The sequence below is a fragment of the Fukomys damarensis genome, unplaced genomic scaffold, assembly GCF_012274545.1.
Source record: "Fukomys damarensis isolate Sample0158 unplaced genomic scaffold, DMR_v1.0_HiC HiC_scaffold_36, whole genome shotgun sequence".
Taxonomy (NCBI): domain Eukaryota; kingdom Metazoa; phylum Chordata; class Mammalia; order Rodentia; family Bathyergidae; genus Fukomys; species Fukomys damarensis.
The window spans coordinates 11176861-11199010 of NW_022900948.1; the positions used below are offsets into that span (position 1 = coordinate 11176861).

The following is a 22150-nucleotide window of genomic DNA, read 5'->3' on the forward strand; positions in this document are numbered from 1 at the left end:
AAAAAAAAAAAAAAAAAATGTAATACTGGAAAAGATCAGTGGCTTCTGGGAATTAGGGCCATGGGTAGGTGGAATTACAAAGACACAGCATCAGAAAATCCCTTTGGAAATGAATAGTTCTGCATTATTACTGTAGATTTTACATGAATTTATATACATGATATTAAAAAACTATTATATTCCTGCCTTTAAAAAAAATGTACAAATGCATGTAAACACTGGTGAAATTCAAATAAGATTTGTAGTTGATTTAACAGTATTCTGTGGTAATGTCAATTTCCTAGTTTTATTAATGATATTACTGTTATTTAAAATGTTAGCATTAGAAGAACTGGAAAAAGGGTACACAGGACCTCTCTGTACTATTCTTGCAACTTCAACGTGATAAAATTTTCTCAAACAAAAGAAAATCTAAAAATAAAAATAAATTTTTCTTCCAAATAAAATCTTTAGCAGAGAACTAACTGTAAGTGTGCTCAGCAGATGCACTGGGCAGCTATGGCTACTGTGCACTGACTTGGCAGATACTGCAGACCAACCTTCTCAGTTATGGGTTCGCAACTACTACTACTTCAGTCACAGGACTCAAACAAGACAGAATACATCACACCAGCCCTGAGTCTTCTCCATGCTCAGCAATATCCCCCAGTGCCAAGGCCAGCATCTCAGTAGTGCCACAGCACACACTCAGAACTTGAAACCTCAATCCTGATGTTTCTATGTTCCCAGTGCTACCTCACAGTCTCACCGAAAAGTGAGATTCCTTGGGAAACTTCCAGGGATCCTGATTACAAATACAGACCATGAGGACACTGTTGCCTTTCTCTCATTAGGGTTCCACTTTAACCCATGTGGTAGCTAGATATTATGGATTGGTAATCCATACTACCCTGTATCTCCTTAACAGAGAAAAAGACTGTTACTTTACAATCGAAAGTGAGGTTCTACAGAAGGCTTGAAAGTACATCAGAGCCTCATTCATCCCAAGGATGAAATGCAGCATAATATACAAATACCCTTGGGGCAAGGAAATAATTTCAAAACATCAAAAAGATGTTTTAAGATGGGTGTGGTGGCGCATGCCTGTAATCCCAGCACTCAGGAGGCTGAGGCAGGCTGTGAGTTCGAGACCAGCCTGGGCTACATAGTGAGTTCCAGGTCAGTCTCAACTATATAGTGAGACCCTGTCTCAAAAAACCAACAAAAAAAAAAAAAAAAGTTTTATAGAGGTATAATTTAAGCAAGTGTCTGAAAAGTAAATATACCTTAAGCTGTTTACACAATTACAGGGAAGGCTAGACCAGCTTCTGTGCAAAGGTACTTTCTGAGTACTCACCTGCCCCTGCATATTCATGATGACCACTGTGTTCGATCGGTTGCACACCACGAAGTGCTCTGGGTTTTTAGGAAGCAGAATCACACTGTTTACAGTAATGTCAGTCCCTGCGGTGCTGCCCAGAGATTTAAAGGTATTTGAACATTCTGTGGTCTTCATATTCCAGATCTACCACACACAAAATTAAAGCATAAACAGTTTTTGAGTATAAAAATTTCTAAAGTTTTATGGCTTAAAAAAATACAAATTTAGGTTACAATAAATAATAAAACTGACTCAAAGCAAAAAGCTTGTACTAGATTCTAAGTACAATCAAGTAACCAAGATTGCCAAGTATACAGTAAGCATTACTTTGTGATTAACTGGAATAAACAAAATGAAAGCCACACTGGGCTTGGGGGCACACACCAGCTACCTAGGAGGCTGAGGCAGGAGGATTACAAATTCAAGGCCAGCCTGAATTTAGTGAAACCCTGTCTCAAAATAGAATGGCTAGGAATATAGCTCAACAAAAGAGCACTTGCCTAGTGTATCTGAAAACCTGGTTCAATCCCTAGCACTGAAGAAAAAAAAAAGAGAGGAGAAAAACTCACACTAAATAATAAAACCTTTTATTAAAACCAGAAATCAAACTCAGGACCTTGCATTTGCCAGGGAGGCATGGCACCACTAAGCTAAATCCCAGGCCCAATAAAAAACCCTTTAAAATCTATGATCTTTCCTTATAAATTTTCCCTAGTTAACCAAGCTACCTCTATCTTTGAAATGAAGTTATGTGTCAGTACTACTACTGTAATAAACAACCAGAAAGCTACCCTTGTCCTAACATCAAAACCAAAGGGGAACTTCTTTGGCTCAGGCTTTATCTTCAAATTCTGATTTGGGAGGTCTGGAGGGAGACATAGGCATGGGCATTTTTTTGAAGTTCCACAAATGATTCTAATATACAGCTTGTGCTGAGAACTGAACAGAGTCAACAGCACCTCCACACAAGGATCTATGAAGTGAAAGCCACTCAGCCACTTATATTAACTCTCCCAGTTTTTACAGTCCTTCTGGGCTCTGATGAACTGAAGGGTTTAAATTAGCCCAGAAATCTGATATGTATTTAGAAAAGAGAAGGATCAAACACTGCATGACACTGTTCAAACACCACTCATCTAATGAGGCATAAAAATTTCTCAAGCACACTCTGTCTCACACAGAGCTTAGCACAACACCAATGTTTAACAAATATCCATAAGCAGAAAGAAATAGTTGCCCTATTAATTGCCCCAGCATAAAAGCCATCACCTGCCCCAATCTCTGCAAAAATGAACATTTCAGGAATCAAGAATTCTAAGTCTTCTAGTATTTTCTGTGCAAAAGTAATGAGATGCTTTACTCCACTTACTACAGAACTAAGGGGAAAGAACACAAAACAAAGAGGCCTGCACAAGCCACCTACCAATGGCATTTACAAACTTTGAGGCCCACATGTGTACACAAAGAGGGAAAACCCCTTTATTAAAAAGTAGTAAGAACTCTATGTGTTTTCCAAATCAACCCAAGGGAGAGTACATCCCCTGCTTTCATGTTTCTGACTCATTCTCCAACCAAGAACAATTTCAGTGCTCTGACTTTTAAGGGCTCATGTTAACGTCTAAATCAACCATAAATCATCACTTATGTAAGACAATTTAAAAGAAGCAGGTCCAGAATGTTAACAAGTGTCTCAAAAATCTCTAGCAATATTCTACCTGGGTTTTCCCTATATGTTCTAGGAAATGAGCTCTTCTCTTTAAATAATGAAATTCTTTAAGATGCTGATGATCCATTACTTTCAGCTGAGAGCTCAGAGCTGCGCACAGCAAGCAATCAAAAAAGGGCTTAGGTCTACTCTATAATTCCCTTAGTCCTCTATAAATGCTCCTAGGAAGGCCCTAAATTTTGGGGCCAGGGTGGGGTAAGGCAAAAAAAAATGTATCTATTTGGCCACTGAGCCTTTCATGGAGGTGACTGTTAGTAGGCCATAGTTACGGCAAGATAAAATTTAACCACTGTATCTGTCAGTAGGGGATCATGTATGTTTGAGACTGAACACATTTTCTCTACACATGATGAAGTTTGTTTGTATTATATAGGTTTGACATTTGGGGTCATCAAACCAACAGATTACCCACAGAATATTAATCTTGTCTCAGATATACCTCACTAGCAAAAGGGTTTATTCCACCATAATCATCAACAACATCACTACTGCAATCTCCTCAAAGAACAAAAATAAGACAAGCATCACAAATGAACCAACAGAAAATACTTAACCTTTACAGTGCCATCAGAGGATGCACTAATAATATAATGTCCATCTTGCGTAAATGTTGCTTCATTAACAAAGGAGGAATGACCACGAAATTCCTTCAGGGTTTTCCCAGATTTTAAACCATGAATTCTTTCACAAATAAAAGCAAATGAAAAGAACAATTAATATTAAAAATGTTACGGTTGAGGCCAAAGGTTGAGTGTATTTTGGGTGAATTTTAGAAGCTCAAATGATAACATTAAATGAAGAAAAAAGGCTATGCAATTGTGTATGCGATATAACTGTAACTAGATCAATGAAACAAAACCCAAAAAATCTGCACAGAAAGAGACTGCATAAAAGTGTCACTGAGGGCCGGGGATTTAGCTCAGTGGTTCCCGCGCCTGCCTCGAAAGCACAAGGATCAAGTTCTATCCCGGGACCAAAAAAAAAAAACACCAAAAACAAAAAACAAAAAGAAAAAACGTCACTGATACAAGCTTCTCCTCGGGATTGGACCTCCAAAACACTGGTAAACAAGAGATTCAGAATCACTGGGTCTCAGCTGGGTCCCAGGAATCTTACTTGCAAGGGCCTTGTTCCTTTAAAATGATTATGATACAGCTGGGACCACAGACCATACTTTGGGAAACATGAATCCCTTCTTATTTCCTTTTGAACCTCTCTTCTGGGGAAAGACTCAAATGGACCAAAGAATAGTACTGTTTGCTGTACTTTGTACTTTGTACATGCGTACTTTGGGCACATGAGGTTTCATTTATCCTCTCTCTCTCCATAGCACCTCATCCTAGTGAAGACATAAACAATTACCAGTGCCTCCTCCCTCTGGGGCCTCCTTATATCAAACCCAAGTGAGGGTATTTGTGCAAGCCTTACTTACCTAATTGTCTGGTCAAAGGAAGCACTAAGGATCTGACTGCTGTCCTTAGAAAAGCTCAGACAGGTGACACCTTTACTGTGTGCTCTTTCAAATCTCCTTAAACACTGTCCACTCTGAATCTTCCAGACCTTTATTTTAAAAATTGATAAAAACTTGTAAATACAGTGTCCCTCTATAGCCCACAGAGCCAAGTAAGATGCAATGTTCACTGATGTACCAAAACAGCATTAAAAATGCATGCTAACAGCTGAATATGATATGTTTGGTCCACATAGTACAATGATAACTGAATCCTTTCAAACTGAAAACTCTTTCCTTATAAATTATTAAAACAAAATTTAGACACTAAGTTCATTTAGCAGAGACCATTTCTGTATTTTATATAGCCCCAGATATATTACCAGCACTTACATACAAACCACACCTAATTGGCTACACATTATTCCCTTAAAAATCACAGTACAATATACCATGCATAGTGAGGCAGTGATAGAACAGATCTGAAGTTCCAGATCTATCACTCACCAACTGTTGTGACCTTAAGCATGTCAATGAACTATCCTAGTCAGAGTTATTATCAGGATTAAATATGGAAAAATAGTGATAAGCAAAAAGTTGATGTTTGATAACAACAGCTATTACTATGCCGAATATCATGTATAAGACATTGCCCATTACAGACTTCTCAAAATATCTACATATAAGGGCTCGTGTCATTAATCCATACCTTGATTTTTCCATCTTGGGCACCAGTTGCTAACATTTCTGTATCTCTGCTGAAACACATGCAGAGAACAGCATCATCCATCATCATGAAGTTATCCTGGGCCTGGTACTTAAGATCCTAAAAGAAATGACAGCAGTTTCCTCACTCACCATTGCAAAGAAAGGATTCTATAAGCACTTAGAAATATTCATATCCTGCCAAGCACTTATATATCTATCTCTATAAAATATTACCAATATCTTCTTTAAAAATCAGTAACGTTAAAAAATACTTCTCATAAACAAAATCTGATAGGCATTTTGGCACATGGGAGCCTGAGGCAGGAAGATCACCATAAGTTCAAGGCCAGCCTGGGATACAGAGTGAGTTCAAGGTTCACCTGAATTGTACAGAAAGATCCTGTCTCAAAAACCCAAAAGAAAACAATTAGGAACATGATCTGCATATACAGAGAATAAAGTGCAGACTTAGATTTGATGATGTGCTATGCCATGAACAGTTCAAAGTATATCCTTAATACTACTATATTTATAATACCAGTGACCCAACTAGGAACATCACAAAATTATTCTAGAATCCCTTTTAAAAAACAAAGAATGGGACATTATTTTTCAAATCTAAAATATAAAGAGAACTATCTATTTCCATAATTTGGGACACAATATAAAGTTATAAAATTATTTAAGTCTGAACATAAGACATGTAGACACAGTAATTTTTTTTTTTTTTGGTACCAGGGATCAAACTCAGGACCTTGCACTTGCCAGGGAGGCACGGTGCCACTGAGCTAAATCCCTGGCCCTAAACACAGTAAATTTGTTAAAAATATCAAGAAATACTTCTAAACTGAGATTTTCCAGGGCTGGCAGTACAAATAAAGAGGAAGAGGTAATTAATCATCTGCTTATGGTGATAAGTTGTACATTTTATGGGCCAACTAAATCTGATTTTTGCATCACAAACAGAATAGATTTCCAGCCAGGCGTGGTGGCGCACGCCTATAATCCCAGCACTCGGGAGGCTGAGGCAGGAGGATCGCTGGGAGTTCAAGACCAGCCTGGGCTACATAGTGAGTTCCAGGTCAGACTCAACTACACAGTGAGACCCTGTCTCAAAAAAAAAAAAAAAAAGATTTCATCTATTTTTAATACTATTATACTATTACCCATTCAAAATAACACACATTTAAATATGAATCATAAAACTGATTTAAAATTTAGAAAATAAAGGTATTCCCTTTGTTACTAATCAGGTTATCTGGGTTTTTAAATTACAAAAGTAATGCATATTCTGACATACAGATCCTTCTTCAGATAATCTTATAAATAAGGCATAGACAAGAAATTCAAAGTCAGTAATTCTTTCCATGGGAAGGCTAAAATATTTAAAATACTTTACCTTCCTGATTTTTCCAGTAGTAAAGTTCCATACTTCAATGAATCCATCAACAGACCCAGTAACCAAATACTGACCATCTGGAGAAAATCGTGCACACTCCACATGTGATTTCTGACCAAACTGTTTCAAATGAAATGAAACAAAAGCATTTTTATCTACTGTCCTTGAAACAATTCCTATTGCAATTTTTTTAGAAATCCTGTCCTTACATGAAGTCAGAGCCAGCCTATGTACTGGAGGAGTGTTTCTTCACCAGGACACAAGGTGCTAGTGAATGTTTTTTCTGACCAGCTTTCTGTCTACCTCAAACTAAGGTTTTGCTACAATCAACTACAATTATTAACATGACTTTCACACTCACTGTGGCCTAATACATTCCTGTTGTGCATGGAAGGGATCATATTCTCAAAGTTTATTTTCCTACACAGTTCTATAAACAAACTTTCATCACTTTTGATAATGTGTGACTGTTCAAATCAAGGACTAATTAAAGATGACTGACCATTTACCAGTGATGACATTCCTAATAATATATGAAAACTAAAGAAAATTAGAGATGAAGAATAAAGTTCTAATGTAGACTTCATTTCCAATGCCAAAAACAGAAAGCATTTATACCATAGAAGCTTAGCCTTATAGCATAATTATTATGGATTTCTACTCAGCTGGAAGTTTCAGACAGGGTAAATTAGGGATATGCTCAAAAATATTATATGCAATTTAGAACATACAATCCACAAAAGATGAACTTAAAATGCTACACTAGACAGGCATAGTGGCGTATGCCTGTAATCTCAGCACCTGGGAGGTTAAGGCAGGAGGAATGCCATGAATTCAGGCCAGCCTGGGCTACATAATGAGTTCAAGACCAGCCTGAACTACACAGTAGACCCTGTCTCAAACAAAAAATCAAAAATAGCCAGATATGTGCAAGCCTATAATCTCAGCACCTGGGAGGCCGAGGAAAAGAGGATCACAGCGAGTTCAAGGTCAGACTGGGCTACATAATTCAGGGCCAGCCTGAACTACAAAGCAAGACCCTGTCTCAGAGAAAAAAAAAAAAAAAAACACTACAGTAAAAAATCTGAGGAATATGAAATATTTAAAAACCTGTGAGTTCAACTGGAACACAAATCCAGAGACACTGTGATACAAGGTGACAAAGTAGCAAATATAATTCTGGAAACTGTAGCGATTATTTTTTCTTTTTCCTAGAAAAATCTCAGATTAAAGTTTAAAAATAAGGACTAGGGATGTGATTCAATGCTAGTGTTTGCCCAGTATTATGTGAGGCCCTAGGTTTAACCTTCAGCATCTCCACACCCTCAAAACAGAGTAAGTCACAAGATGATAAAAATCATCTTCCTTAAATAGCACATAAGTTATCATATACTTTAAAACCCATGCCTGGCATTTTGACTAACATACAGCAGGCAAAACACAAACGCAAGTATACAGAAAATTTACAGTTAGTCCCCAAGTTTAACCAAAGAGTTAACCATTTCTCCAAATGGAGCCATCTTGAGAGGAAATGGATGGCAGGTGATAGACCCGATGTCAAGTATATGTGTAACTGGTCAGACATCTGAGCTATGCTGCTAGGTCACAACAGTACTCCAAAGGATACTAACAGCAATTCTGAGTTGTCAGAGCTAGAAAAGGAGTTCTCTCCAGTACCCAAGCTTCTGTCACAAGGCCAGGCTGAGCCCATGAGGAGTCCAAGAAATGCTTACCAGCTGGCTAAAAGTCTAAGGATCCTACCTTAATATGCCTGCTCAGCTGTGTAGGAAACTTTTCTTCTTCCACATCTTTGACAGCAGCTTTGCCTCGAAACAAATCTATGGTCATACCAGGAGGAAGCAATCCCTGGTGCTGTTGCCACTTCAGTGCCTATGAAAAAAGAAAAGTATAGCAATCTGCTCAGGTGCTTTTAAGACCTGGACATGACTGTTCAGACAAAACCAAGCCTAAGAAGATATGGTTCAGAGGAAGTAGTGAGCTTTCCAGATGCCAGCCATCTTTGCCCACCCAAACACAACATAAAGACACAGGCTGTGCCGGGGATTTAGCTCAGTGGTTCCACTGCCTGCCTCGTAAGCACAAGGTCTTAGAGTTCAATTCCCCAGTACCAAAAAAAAAAAAAAAACAGGCTATGTTTAAGAATACAGGTTGATTTTAAAGCAGGAGGTCCAAGAAGTCTATATATCCCATATTTTCCTTAGAGGTATAGCTCTTTTATCATAAAATTTGAAAAACAAAAGTTCTCATAGTTCTAATACTCAAACACAGCCACTGTTTGGTTTTTTGGGGGGTTTGATTTGGTTTTTTTGGTACCAGGGATTGAACTTGAGACCTTGCACTTTTGAGGTAGGCAATGGCACCACCAAGCTAAATCCTGGCCCCAGCCACTGTTTCATATACCCTACATTCATCTTTTCTCCCCTTTTATAAAGGGCTTAACTGCCCTATTAGTAGTTGCACTATTATGTTAAAATTTTGGTTTTTTTCACCTTTTATCATATCACATTCTGCCCTGATTATCACTTAATAATTGTAAAATATGTCATCTAATGGATGCGTCAGTTTACTTAATAGGGTATATTTGCCAATTTCTACCACCAACCCCCAACCAAAGTGCTTCACCAAGTCACAAGCTAGAAACCTAAAAAGCCAACCAAGAACCAATGCCTCTCTTCTCACATTTAACCAATTAAAAACTGAAAAAATTTAATTTATAAATATAATTTACCAATTAAAAACTGAATAGAAAGAGGAGAAATTACAGGTCTGAGTAAAATCTTAAAAATTTACTTCTTCCCAGCTACCTGGGAGGCTGAAAGAGGATTGCTTGAGGCAACAAGTTCAAAACCGACCTGGGCAGCAGAGGGACACCTTCTTCTCAAAACTTTAAAAAAAAAAAATTTACCTCCATGCACCACCCTTTCTTAGGAAGGTACTAGACTTGTTATTCTATCAAAATAAAGGTCTAAGATATAAAAGAAGGAAACAGACAACTACAAAATATGACCTAAGAGGCCAAAAATTCCCAGTGAAAAAAGTCCCAATAACTGCAGTATGTGGCAATCCAAGAAAACTAATTCTGATAGCAACAAATAGGCCATCCAGAAGAGGATGAGAAAAGAAGGAAAAAAAGGACTTTTTACAATTCTCATAAGAAGATTCAGGCTAAATTAGTAGATGTGCAGAGAAAATTAGACAAAAGTAAAAAATACAGCTATTGTAATTCATAAAATTGTTAAAAAATTAAATGATTACTTTTTAATTATGAATATTTATGTAAATAATTATTCAAACACTGAATGCTGATTTAACCAAAAGTGGTGATACAATTATACTGAAAATCCAAGAGAAGAAGGTGGCATATAGTGGAGCATAGGTGTGAAATATATAATCTCCCAAAGAAGAAAACAGCCAGGGCCTACCAAAGAAACAGAAGAGTCTAGCAATTATAGCATAATATAGTATTCAGCTCCAGAAGTGTCAGGAGAATTGAAAATGATTGTGGAAGAATCAAAGATGAAAACGGGCAGTACAGGGCAGCACTATTTTCCAGTGTGGGTCCTGAAGTATTATTTAAACTATATACATTATTCTGTTAAAAAGAAAAAAAAACAGTTAATTCAATAAAAAGCAATTAAAAAGGAAAACAAATTCCAATGTTCTACTGGACAATGTGGCGACTATAATGACAGTGTACTGTGCATTTCAAAAAAGCTAGAAGAAATGTTTTGCAAGTTTCATTACAGGCAACAATAAATGCTTCCACAGATACGCTTACACTGATTTGAACATTACATAAATGCACGCATGTACCAAAACACCACACAATAACCCATAAATATGTACAATTTTTATGTGTCAATTAAAAAATAAAATTTAAAAAGCCTATTTTGAATCTCATTACAAAGGTAGGGTTGGGAGTGTAATCAGTGGAAGAGTACTTCATTAGCACATGTAAGGTCCTGGGTTTAATCCCCAGTGCCACTCAAAAAAAGAAAAAAAAAAATCACCTTAAGCCTATCACAAAATGGTCCTTTCTAAATGTCAATTTTGAACAAAAATAATTCCTATTGTTCACTTGTGCCCTGGTGTTATTTATAAAACATTCATTTTCCTAGCTAGCTTTATAATAATGCCAATGTTGAAAATACTAAATAAAAAAATCACCAGCAACCAGCAGCTGCCAAGATGCCAGGCAATATATAAGGTGCTTCGTAAGAATCATCTCATTTAATACAGTAACACCACAATAATTAAATGGGATCAGAAAAGTAAAGTAATTTGCCAAGACCAGATAGCTGGTAAATAAGAGCTTGGATTCTACCTAGAGTGAACATTTGTTCTAATTTCGCCAGAAGGGTTCCCATTTGAACCAAGTGATGAGCATGGTAATCAGCAGCACACTCAGTACCTTAAAAAGGATTGCAAACAGAAGAGGGGGATCTTCGCTTACTGTGCCAATTAATACTTCTCAGGGCCTGGGCCTTTGCCAGCTCCCTCATTGCAAAAAAAGGGAACCACTGGGCTAATCAATGCCATGGTAAGCACAGCAACCCTCTTTTCTCTTGGATAAACTCTCAATGGGGCCTAGCCCACATATAACCAGGGGTGATGGCCTACAATCAGATGGGAAAACAATCATCCTTTCCCTCTGGCCAACACTTGGAGAAGCACCAGATTAGACTTACTCACTAAAATAAAAGATAGATGATAGATAGATAGATAGACAGACATACAGACAGACAGACAGACAGACGGATAGATAGATAAAAGTTCAACAAAAGTGAATCTGTTAGAGGAAAGGATCCCCCAAAAGGTCCCAGGAAAGTCTTTGGACTCCTTCCAACCAAAACTGTAGGAAACACCTTTTTTTTTTTCTTTTTCAGCTTTAATTGAGTTTATTGGTACATTTTAGGGATACAGTACAGTTACATTCATTGTTGGGATCTTGTACCTCTACATGACAAGTCTTGATTCTCATTTTTTCCCCTTAGCCCTGCCCTCCCTTCACCCCCTCCTCCCCTCCCCATCTACAAACACTTTATTTTCATCTTTTCATTATCTCACATTTTTTTCTTTTCCCTTACTACCATTCCCCTATCCATCCCACCTTCCCTACACCTTTAGCTCCTTTCTTCCCATTTCTAAATGACAGTAATCTTACTAGGATCTTATGTATTATTGCAGATTATTCACACCAGGGAAACTATTTGGTATTTACACATGTGTGCCTTATTTATTTCACTTAGGAGTATATCTTCAATATGTATCCATTTTCCTATGACTGAATCTATTTTCTCATTCTTTAGGGCTGAGTAATATTCCATTTTATAGAAAAACCACATTTTCTTTATCCAGTTTCCAACGGATGGGCAAATGGGCTGTTTCCAAGATTTAGCTATTACAAACTGTGCTGTTATGTAGGAAACACTTTTGAGAAAATTTAGACTAAATAAATGCTTGAGGGTAACGGTGATTCCAGGCGTTGTAGATGCAGATTATCAAGGGGAAATTATGGTATCAATGCAGGGAAAGGGAATCCAAATTTTTACTTCTAAAATGAAAACTGCTCAACTCCTCCTCTTGCCATACTGGGTTCCTCTGTCTAAAGAAAAGTGAGAGTGGACCAGGGATTTAGCTCAATGCTTTCGCCACCTGCCTTGCAAGTGCAAGGACCCAAGTTCAATCCCTGGTACCAAAAAGAGAAGAAAGAAAAGAAAAGATGAGGGGAGTTCAGGGGTCTACTGGGCACAGCCCATACAGCCTCCTGACCTACTCTGTTCAAATAAAAAATAAAACCTTCCTAGGGCTGTTGACACCAGATCAGATGTTACTATTGTTGCAAAAAGACAATGATGCCAAACTTGGCCTAGCCAAAGAACCTCCTCTGGGTTGGTAGGCGCTGGAACCCAGCCTTTCATGATCTGAGGAGTGCTATTATTTCTGTGACTGGCCCAGAGGTTAAAACAGTGCTCACCCAACCATATATCACTGACATGCCTATAAATCTTTGGGCCAGAGTACTATTACAACAGTGGGATTTTTCACTAGATAACCCACCTTTTTCACAGGTGCCACTGCTATTAATCCCCTTGCCCTTTTCTTTACCACTTCTTTGGCCTCTCAAGATTGTGAAAGGTTTGATTTCACTCTTCCTTCTATCAACGATTCAGCTCCCACCCAGAGATTTCATTAGAAAGTGCTAAAAAAAAAAACCCAAAAAACAAACAAACAAACAAAAAAAAGAAAAAAAAAAGTGCTGCCCCAGGCTATGCTTAATAGTTCTACAATATGGCAAACTCTTGTGGCTCAGGCACTAACACCAATCAAACAACAGTGGCCTCAAGCAATTATTTTTCATTAAATAGATGATATCTTGTTGAATTCTACAGACCCATAGAGCTTTTAGAGCCATACCATCAACTGCTAAAACAAGTCCAAAGTTTCCAGCTGATTATAACACCCGATGAAGTAAAAAAAACCTCCCCCTAGAATTACTTGGGTTACATTTTTTTTTTTTTTATTGCATGCATTTTTTTTTTTTTTTTTTTTTTTTCAGTTTTTTGAGACAGGGTCTCACTATGTAGTTGAGACTGACCTGGAACTCACTATGTAGCCCAGGCTGGTCTCGAACTCACAGCGATCCTCCTGCCTCAGCCTCCCGGGTACTGGGATTATAGGCATGCACCACTATGCCCGGCTTGGGTTACATTTTAAAAGAGCATACTATTAAGGCCCAAAAGCCCTCTATTAGGATAAACCAATTGACTATTTTAAATGATTTTCAGAAAATGCTAGGTGATATTAATTGGCTCCAACCCAGATTAGAGATTCCTACTCACCAAATGACACACCTACTTAATATTCTTCAGTGATCCTCATTTGTGCTCCCCTCACACCTTCACTACAAAAGCTAAAAAAGAGTCACAGCTAGTACAATAAGCTAGTCAACAACATCAACTGGATCACATAGATCCACAATCTCCTATTCAACTATTTCTTTTTCCATTCCATGCTTACCTACTAGACATATTAGATAATTAACCTTTTAAATCTTTTTGAGCCATAGAGGCCATAAAAACATCACACTTTATGCCAAGCTCACAGCTTCTCTTATTGTCATGGGTAGAGAATTAATTATCCAACTACGATCAGACCTCATTCCTCATGGGGAATTTAAAACTTTGCTTCAACAGCCTGTGTCACTACAACGTGCACTAGCTAATTTTACAAGAAAAATCCTTAGATCTTGGTGCACTGATGAGCTGTTGCGCTTTTTAACTATTACTCCTTTCATCCTTTCTAAGGTTGTTCATACTAAACCCCATTCCATAGGTGAGCACCACATTTACTGACGGCTCCAAGCACAATGAAAAGGCTGATATCGTGCCAGATTCTCTAAAATTAGAGGCAGATTCTCTTCCACTCAAAAGGCCAAGAATTAGGTGCCATTGTACTTCCTTTACAAACTTTTCCTCAAGGACCTTTAAATCTAGTCTCCGATTCTCAATATGCTATATATTCTATATAAAATATTGAAACCACCCATGTCAAAACTTCTATCATGCCATATGTGTTCTTACTTTTCATACAACTACAAAACTTAGTCCAGACACACTCTCATCCTCTTATTACCCATCTCCATTTTTATTCTAGACTCCCTAGACCCATTTCTAAAGGGAATAAAGCAGCTGATACTTTGGTTGTTTTCTCTTTTTGATAAAAGTTCATCTCATCAACTTTTGCACCAAAACTGGCACATGCCCTACACAAATATTTTGCTCTAACATATTTGCTCTAACAAAGATTCTGGCCCAAAATGTACAATGCTCCTCATGCCAAGAGTCGGGGGATGCACTGGCCCTCCACTGGGGGTTAATCTCCAAAGATTGAGATTTGGTCAAATTTGACAAACAGAGGTCACTCATGTCTCCCCCTTTTTCTGGCCTTTCATATGGACATGTCTCCTTGACACTTATTAAAAAATGACACAGCATGCACAGCATGAAAGAACTGCCTTTCAGGTTATTTATCATTACCTTAGCTGCTTTGCTCACACTGGTCTCCCTAAACAAATTAAGACAGATAATGGCCTTGTGTACAATGATTCCATTTTCAACCTTTTTTACAAATAAAATTCAAGCAAACTGTTACCATTCCCTTGCTTGCCTGCCTCCTACCTAAAGCAAAAATCTGTACTCAGAACACTATGCCTTTGTTGTTCCCGAATCATTCTGAGTGTCTGAGTCAGTTCAGGGTTCCACTTCAGTGGAGCCCCTTGACCCTCCGCAAAGATATTCTCTGTTGTTCATTTGTCTTTCTAAGAGGGTTTGCTGGTGTGAACCCAAGAGGGTATCACTCTGCAGTCCAGCCTGGCCTTGAATCACTCTGTAAACTAGTCTGGTCTCAAACTCACAGCCATCTTCCTGACTCAGCCCCCCAAGTGCTGAGATTATAAGGTATGTGCTGTGATGCCTAGCTAGAGCTCGTGTTCTTAACCATTACTCTGAAACTGCGACTCCCAGGAAAGAAGAAGAGTGGCATGGCCACAGCTGCTGGTACAAGTAGCTCGAGAGGTAATCCCCAGTTCTTAAGTTGCCTGATTTCTTTAGCTCAGACAGAAAGATTATATACACACAGAAAATCGTATTGAGAGTTCAAGGTAATTTCAGTTCCACAGACATTTAATTACCTGTCCCAGCAGTGCCATGAGACGAGATGGAGGCACTACACTGACTTCCCCAGCTAAGGCCTGGGCAATTGCTGCTCTTCTTTTCTCTTTACTACTTCCATCTGGGTATGCCTAAAAAAGGAGATGAGGTAGCATTATTGCCAAGAAATAACAGCATGGATTGGCTGACATCACCTCTTTACCACCTAATACTTTTGAGATGCAAATGGATAGAAGTGGAAAGCCATTTTTAAAAACTAAATTGATTCAGTTTCTGCAAAAATTAACGGAGCAAAGGACTCTTATATTCTTTAAAAACATCTTTCAATCAAATGACACCCAGCCCCCCAAAGCACTTCACCATCTCTAATATAAACACTGCTCTAGTAATCTAAACTCCTTTCCTTCATCCTCTTGGTCTCTGTTAAGTTTACATCAACTTTATATTACCCAATGCCTATTAAATTCTTCTTCCCTTTATTTTGACAAGTGAAAGATTAGATGGGAAAGAAACACACACACACACACACACACACACACACACACACACACACACAAGTACAAGGTTTTAGAAGAATAAAAGACTATCAGTTACCAGTATGCATAATCAATCACTCAAAGGCACAAATATCTGGGGATGGAAGTGGATGGGAAAACTGTTACTGATACAAAAACTCAGCAAACATACTAGCAGTCTGTTAGCCCCTAAGAGTGAGATAAGTACTTAGGCTAATGTGGAATTAGTATCAGAATAAAATTTTTCACTTTTGTACTACCAACATACAATCTCAAAATTAGGAGTGTGTAAGCCAGGTGTGGTGGTGCACCCCTGCAATCCCAACACTCAGGAGGCTGAGGCAGGAGGATGGCTGTGAGTTTGAAAAAAAAATTAGGAATGTGTATAGTAGAGAAGACTCTCAACATACTCAGAAAACTGAAAAACAAGACTATTTTCTTTAACATATGCAAATTTTATCCAACATATATAAACAGAAATCATCCTTCTCAAAAATTAAATCGAAATCAGGGCCAGGGATTTAGCTCAGTGGCACAGCGCCTGCCTTGCAAGTACAAGGTTCTGAGTCCAATCCCCAGTACCAGGGGAAAAAGACAAAACAAAACAAAAATTAAAATTACCAAGTGTCCAATGAAATTATTTGTTTTTAATTATTGCATATTTTCAGTTAACAAGCTTCTTTTTGTAACCAGTCGTACCTCACGAGGATCAAAATACGACCTTGCCAGGAGGTTCTCCAGATGAATATACCGCTCCGGCTGTGTCTGTTTTAACATGATCATGGGGTCAGTCTGTCTCAGAAGTGACCTGGCAGCACCCAATTCACGGAGCTCTATCAACTCCAAAACAACCTGGACAACAGAAAGAAAATGGATATCCCACTGAATTGTCTTTATTAATATTCCTATTTCATTAAAATTTCTGACATAGATATGGCCCACCAAAATGATTTCCAACATTGGGAAATGCCCCTTTTCCTTTTCACTAGCAATTCCAGGTAAACAATGAAGTAACTATAAGTAACAACTTCAATTCTTCAAACTCCACCTTTCACTTTTATCTACCAAGCTCTCCTCCTCTTAGGTCTCTTGTTCAAAATATAGAAAACTAAAGGCAAGAATACCTCCATGGGTTCCAGAGAAACCTTTCTCCAGTTACCAAGATGGGGGCAGGGGAATTACTGAATTATCTGGGTCATAAAGAAATAAACCTATTTCCCATTTTTTTAACTTCAAACAATACTACAATTTCTAGAAAACTACCTGTTCTCCCCTTTCCCTCACCTGTCGGTCTCTCCCTTCTTTCCTCCCTCCATAGTTATTTCTTTCTCATTGATTCATATTTTATTTTTCATTTGTTTCCTCAACATTGTTTAATGATAATTTGATCTCTGTCCTAGGATCGTGGGTTGGAGCTTCTAAAACACTGGGATTTTGCCAGTAACAAATATCTCTTTGAGTCCCTTTAATCACACTTTAGCTTGGGCCAGGGATTTAGCTCAGTGGTTCCACCGCCTGCCTTGCAAGCCCAAGGACCAAAGTTCAATCCCCAGTACCAAAAAAAAAACAAAAAAACAAAAAAAAACACTTGAGCTTGTGCTAAGGCAATGGCTAAGGATAAGGACTGGTTACGTCTACCTAATGAAATCCCAATAAAAATGCCAAGGGAACTTCTTGGTTGGTGAACACACTGACATGTCAGGTAGGCGACACACACCAATTCCAGAGATGGTAGCACAGCTCTGCCTGCATTCAAGACCCTCTCAGACTTTGCCCTGCATGTCTCTTCATTCAGCTGGTCCTGACCTACACCCTTGATAATTAAACTGTAATAAGGATAGAGCGTTTCTGAACTGTGAGTCATTCCAGCAAATTACTAAACCCAAGTGGGTCATTGTACCTTAAAATATGTAGCCAGTTAATCAAAAGTGAGGGCAGCCTGCACATGCCCAAACTAAAGCTGGTATCAGAAGTAAAAGCAACCTTATAGAGAGGTCTGAGTACTTGTGGGGTCTGCACTTTCAGCCAGAAATGAATCACGGCACATCAAATCAGTTAAGAAATACAGTGGTCTCTCAGTTCATGAACTTAATTCATTCTAGATTCTGGAAAAGATGGCCACATTTGTGTTCATCATCCAAAGCAGTTTGCAAACAAAAATACAATTTTTCTAAATGCTTTTGGTTGGGAATCAATTTACAAATATGTGTTCGTAAACTGAGGTATCATTATACTTATAATTTCCCCAAGTTCAATCCCCAGCACTGGAAAACAAACAAACAAACAAACAAACAAACAAAAATCTTCAATTAGGGAAAATGTTGGATTTTCCAGGAAAGAAATAAAAATACTGTCAGGTATGAGTTTTACAGGCAATTATAGTCCTACGGTGCTTCACTGATGATTTAGGGGAGGAGGCAACAGTCAAGGACCCAGCCAACAATAAACCAACATGAGGTTACTAGCATTACCACCATTCTTACCTGTTCATAGAGATCAATAAGGGTTTTGTCTGGCAATTTCAGTGACTGTATAGCCTGTAAAACAGTATCCCAATGGCCACTATTAATGTCCGCCACAAAACTTTCAATACTGTCCACGGTATTCAGAGACACAGTAGTTTCTTCCTGTAAGGTAGCCAATGCCCGGTGTAAACTGTTCTCCTTCAGGTACTGCATAATAAGGCGGATCACACTGAAAGAAAGCAAGTCATTCTGCTCAGGAATCTTCACTCACCAAGGGTCAAAAGAAAGGTCCACCGCAGCTTATTTCTCCTACTCAGTCATTTTCCTGCTGACTACCTTCCATTTCTTAAGACAGAATCTCAATGGCTATGTAGTTCAAGCCAGCCATGTGCTCAGTATGTAGCCCAGGTTGGCCTCGAACTCACAGCAATCTTCCTACCTCAGCCTCCTGAGTGCTGGGATTACAGGTGTGCGCCACCACCCACCACACCCAGCTATTTTCCATTTCTTCATGTGAATAATTTGCCCAAAATCTCAAAATCTAAATTCCAAAGACCCCCCACCACCACCAATCTAGAGACAGGAGAATTGGAGTGCAGAGTGGGGAAATCATTTTCCCAGTGTCTCGGTCAGAAAAGGAGATGGTACCAATGTAACTTTTATCTCCTAAGCCACTCAGCTTCTTATGAAATCTTCTGACTATAAAATCACTTACTTTAATGAAAGGTTTTAAACCTATTCTAATCACTGATATAAAACCATCAATAAGTGAAAGATGATTTTGTCATTTTTAAATGACAAAAAATGTGAATTAATATTTTCTTCATAGAATTTGCTGAACACAAGTGAAGCTATATATAAAAAAAGCATAAAACTATGTCTCATTTGCAAAATCACATCTGCTTTTATTCATTTACTCAAAACAACCCTATGAGGTAGATATTACTATTATCTCCAATTTACAGATGAAGATTTGGCCAAATACCAGATAATAAGTGGAAAAATGAGGATTTGAACTGCCAATGTGGCTACATCCCTGATGAGAAAGCAAATACCCTCTTAAAAACTCCTGCAAAGCCAGGCACAGTGGTGCATGCCTGTAATCCCTGCACTCAGGAGGCATTGAGCTTGAGACCAGCCAGGAATATATTGTGAGACCCTGCCTAAAAAAAAAAAAAAAAAAGGCAAACACCCTCAAAAGGAAATTGTGGTCGGGTGTAGTGGTACACACCTGTAATCCCAGCACTTGGGAGGCTGAGGCAGGAGGATTGCTGTGAGCTCAAGACCAGCCTGGGCTACACAGTGAGTTCCAGGGCAGTCGGAACTACACAGTGAGACTCTGTCTCAAAAAAAAAAAAAAAAAAAAAAAAAAAAAAGAAAGAAAGAAGAGAAATTGTGCCTAAAGAGTGCAAGGTCTTGAGTTCAATCCCCAGTACCAAAAAGGGGGTGGGGGGGTTGAGTATTGCTACCTGCAGTAGTCTTTTTCTCTCATGACCCTTTTATCAGAGACCTATACCTCCAATATTCTAGTACGGTACTATTTTCCTTAGCACAGTTCCACTGAATTCCACTCTGCATTCCCCAAATGAGATTCCCCTCTCCCCAAACAGAATATAATAAAGAGCTAAAAGCTTCAGAGTTCATTAGAGTTCAGTCACTTAGTGTGACCTTTGGGCAAGTCAGTTAACTTCTCTGTGCCTGTTTCCTCCTCTGTTAAGAAAAATGCCACCCTGGAGAATTGGAAGGGGGCTGACTATGCCACTATAGCATGCTTAGCATAGAAAATAGTAAATAGTATCTACTATTGATAATAAGAACATTCAGCAAATATTACTGCTATGGCAGGGTCAAAGCTGGGAGAACAGTCTTTACAGCTATCATTCAGGCCCCAAAAGCATTAAGTCCCTTGCAGCTCCTGCCCTGACTTAGTTATCTTAACCTCCAGCACTCTTTATCAGGATCTGTGCTTTATTTTACTCACTTCCCACCATCTGTTATATTTAGTACTTTGCCTATTATTTTTGCCTACTGTTTGCATTTCCCAATTTAAAAATATATTCTACAAAGGAAGAGCTTTCTGTTTTCACTACTGTATTCCCCACATCTTGAAAGACACATGGTAAATTTCAGTATTTGTTGAACGAATAAACTCCCTTTCTCCCACAGGAGATCTCTAGGACCGGTCCTCTTTTCCTTACATTCAGAACACACTCTTATATTTGCTGATTTAATTAAGTGTTGGTAGGGAGAGGTGAAGGGTGTAGCCCTGAAAAAAACCCCTTGAACACATTTTTCAGTCACTCACCATTTCCCTGCCTCGCGCCCACTACCACCAACCATCATTCTTCTGACACCATCTCCAGATTCTGCCAACCCTTTGGGGCCACACAGAACTCACCGACGCAGTTTTGGTTTAACTGGGAGCCAGACCGGGCCCGACAAGACAGCTAATCGTTCATTTATTCCTAAAGCAGTAACTAAGCCTCTACGTTGTGCTAGGCACTGGGACTGTAAGGAAAAGGAGCCCCCAGGCGCCAACACAGGCTATGGGGCGTGGGGGAGGGCCCGGGGGCTAGGCACTGACGGTACTAGGTAGGAAGTACTGGGCGGAGGAAGGCAAAGGGTCAAGTCCGCAAAATGTGCCTTTCTCCAGCCCTTCGCCGCTTCCTGTGGACAAAAAGTTTCTTTGTTGGCAAGGAAACGACCCTCCACTCCCAGACCCTCGGATGCCTCCCTCTCAAGATCCTCTTCCCACACCATTAACTTCCCGGCCCTTCCATGCCGCAAACATCTACGATCACTGGACTCACTCTGAAGACTCGATTTCGATAGACATAGCGGCAGCTCTCCGGACGCAGGCCCAGCACCACCGTGAATCCAGTCGCAGAACACACAGACGACACCTCCGGCGGTTACGTCACTTCCGGCCGAAGTCCGACGCCGGAGTAAAACGTACAGAAATGAAGGGGTGTGGTGTACGTGGGGCGGGGCCTCAACAGCCTAATCAAACGCGATCCTATGCGCATGCTCAGGGAGAACTCGCCAAAGACTTCTGATTAGAAGTACTGGTTCGGAAATTTTGCTTTCGTTTAATGCAATCAATTGATTAGATTTTTAAAAGACAAGGTTTCACTGTGTAATTGAGGCTAGCTTGGCCTCAAACTCTATACGATCCTCCTGCCTCAGCCTCCCAAGTGCTGGGATTACAGGCACGTTCCTCCACGCCCGGCTGGATTTAAAGATAGGGCTGAATATACAGTACTTCATTGAGAAACGAATACCACTGAAAGCAGTGGAACACTACCCAGTATTTCTAGGCAGAGTTGAGTTTAAAAAAAAAAAAAAAAGACTTTGAAGCCAAAACATAGGTTAATAAATAGTGAAATATTTGGGACCCAGCCTGGACTCAATTAAGATTTGCATACTCAATTCTTGGAAAGAACTAAATTGCTTGTAGTATTTTCAACCAAGTATTTCGTTGGAAAGGGTTTCATTGCAGTAGTATCATTACTGGAAAAGCTATGAAACAAAACGTAAAGTGTAAAAGCAGATTTGAGACTATTTAGTAAATTTTAAATCATACATTACCATGTTATGTAATAACAAAATGCAGAGCTGTTAATGTTAATCACTAAATTGCCCAGGCGGCAGGGGGATTGCAGATAGTTTGAGCCTGAACTACACAGTGAGACATTGTTTTAGAAAACAAACAAAATTGGCAGAACAATGATAAATCTATGTTGCAAAATTATATATTGAAATAATTTATTTGGGGATTTCTTGTCCGCTTTCACCCTTACCTGAACTGACCCCAAATACCTGTCACACAACTTC

At 38.9% G+C, this 22150-nt stretch overlaps 1 protein-coding gene across 2 annotated transcripts in view; it reads right to left on the reverse strand.

Moving 5' to 3' along the window:
- Window positions 1-21458, reverse strand: part of Smu1 (SMU1 DNA replication regulator and spliceosomal factor) — a 27223-nt gene extending 5765 nt beyond the window's left edge. The window contains exons 1-10 of one of the 2 annotated variants that reach the window (XM_010619199.3): window positions 21127-21458; window positions 18335-18545; window positions 16551-16703; window positions 15357-15467; window positions 8405-8533; window positions 6644-6763; window positions 5246-5362; window positions 4519-4646; window positions 3641-3767; window positions 1337-1504 (exon numbers count right to left, since the gene is read on the reverse strand). In XM_010619199.3, the coding sequence (XP_010617501.1) occupies window positions 1337-1504; window positions 3641-3767; window positions 4519-4646; window positions 5246-5362; window positions 6644-6763; window positions 8405-8533; window positions 15357-15467; window positions 16551-16703; window positions 18335-18545; window positions 21127-21152 (1290 nt within the window). In that variant the 5' untranslated portion in view covers window positions 21153-21458. Of the gene's footprint in view, window positions 1-1336; window positions 1505-3640; window positions 3768-4518; window positions 4647-5245; window positions 5363-6643; window positions 6764-8404; window positions 8534-15356; window positions 15468-16550; window positions 16704-18334; window positions 18546-20621; window positions 20750-21126 lie in introns of those variants that run through there. The other variant, XM_010619198.3, reaches the window with a different exon arrangement.
- Window positions 21459-22150: the final 692 nt, after the last annotated feature.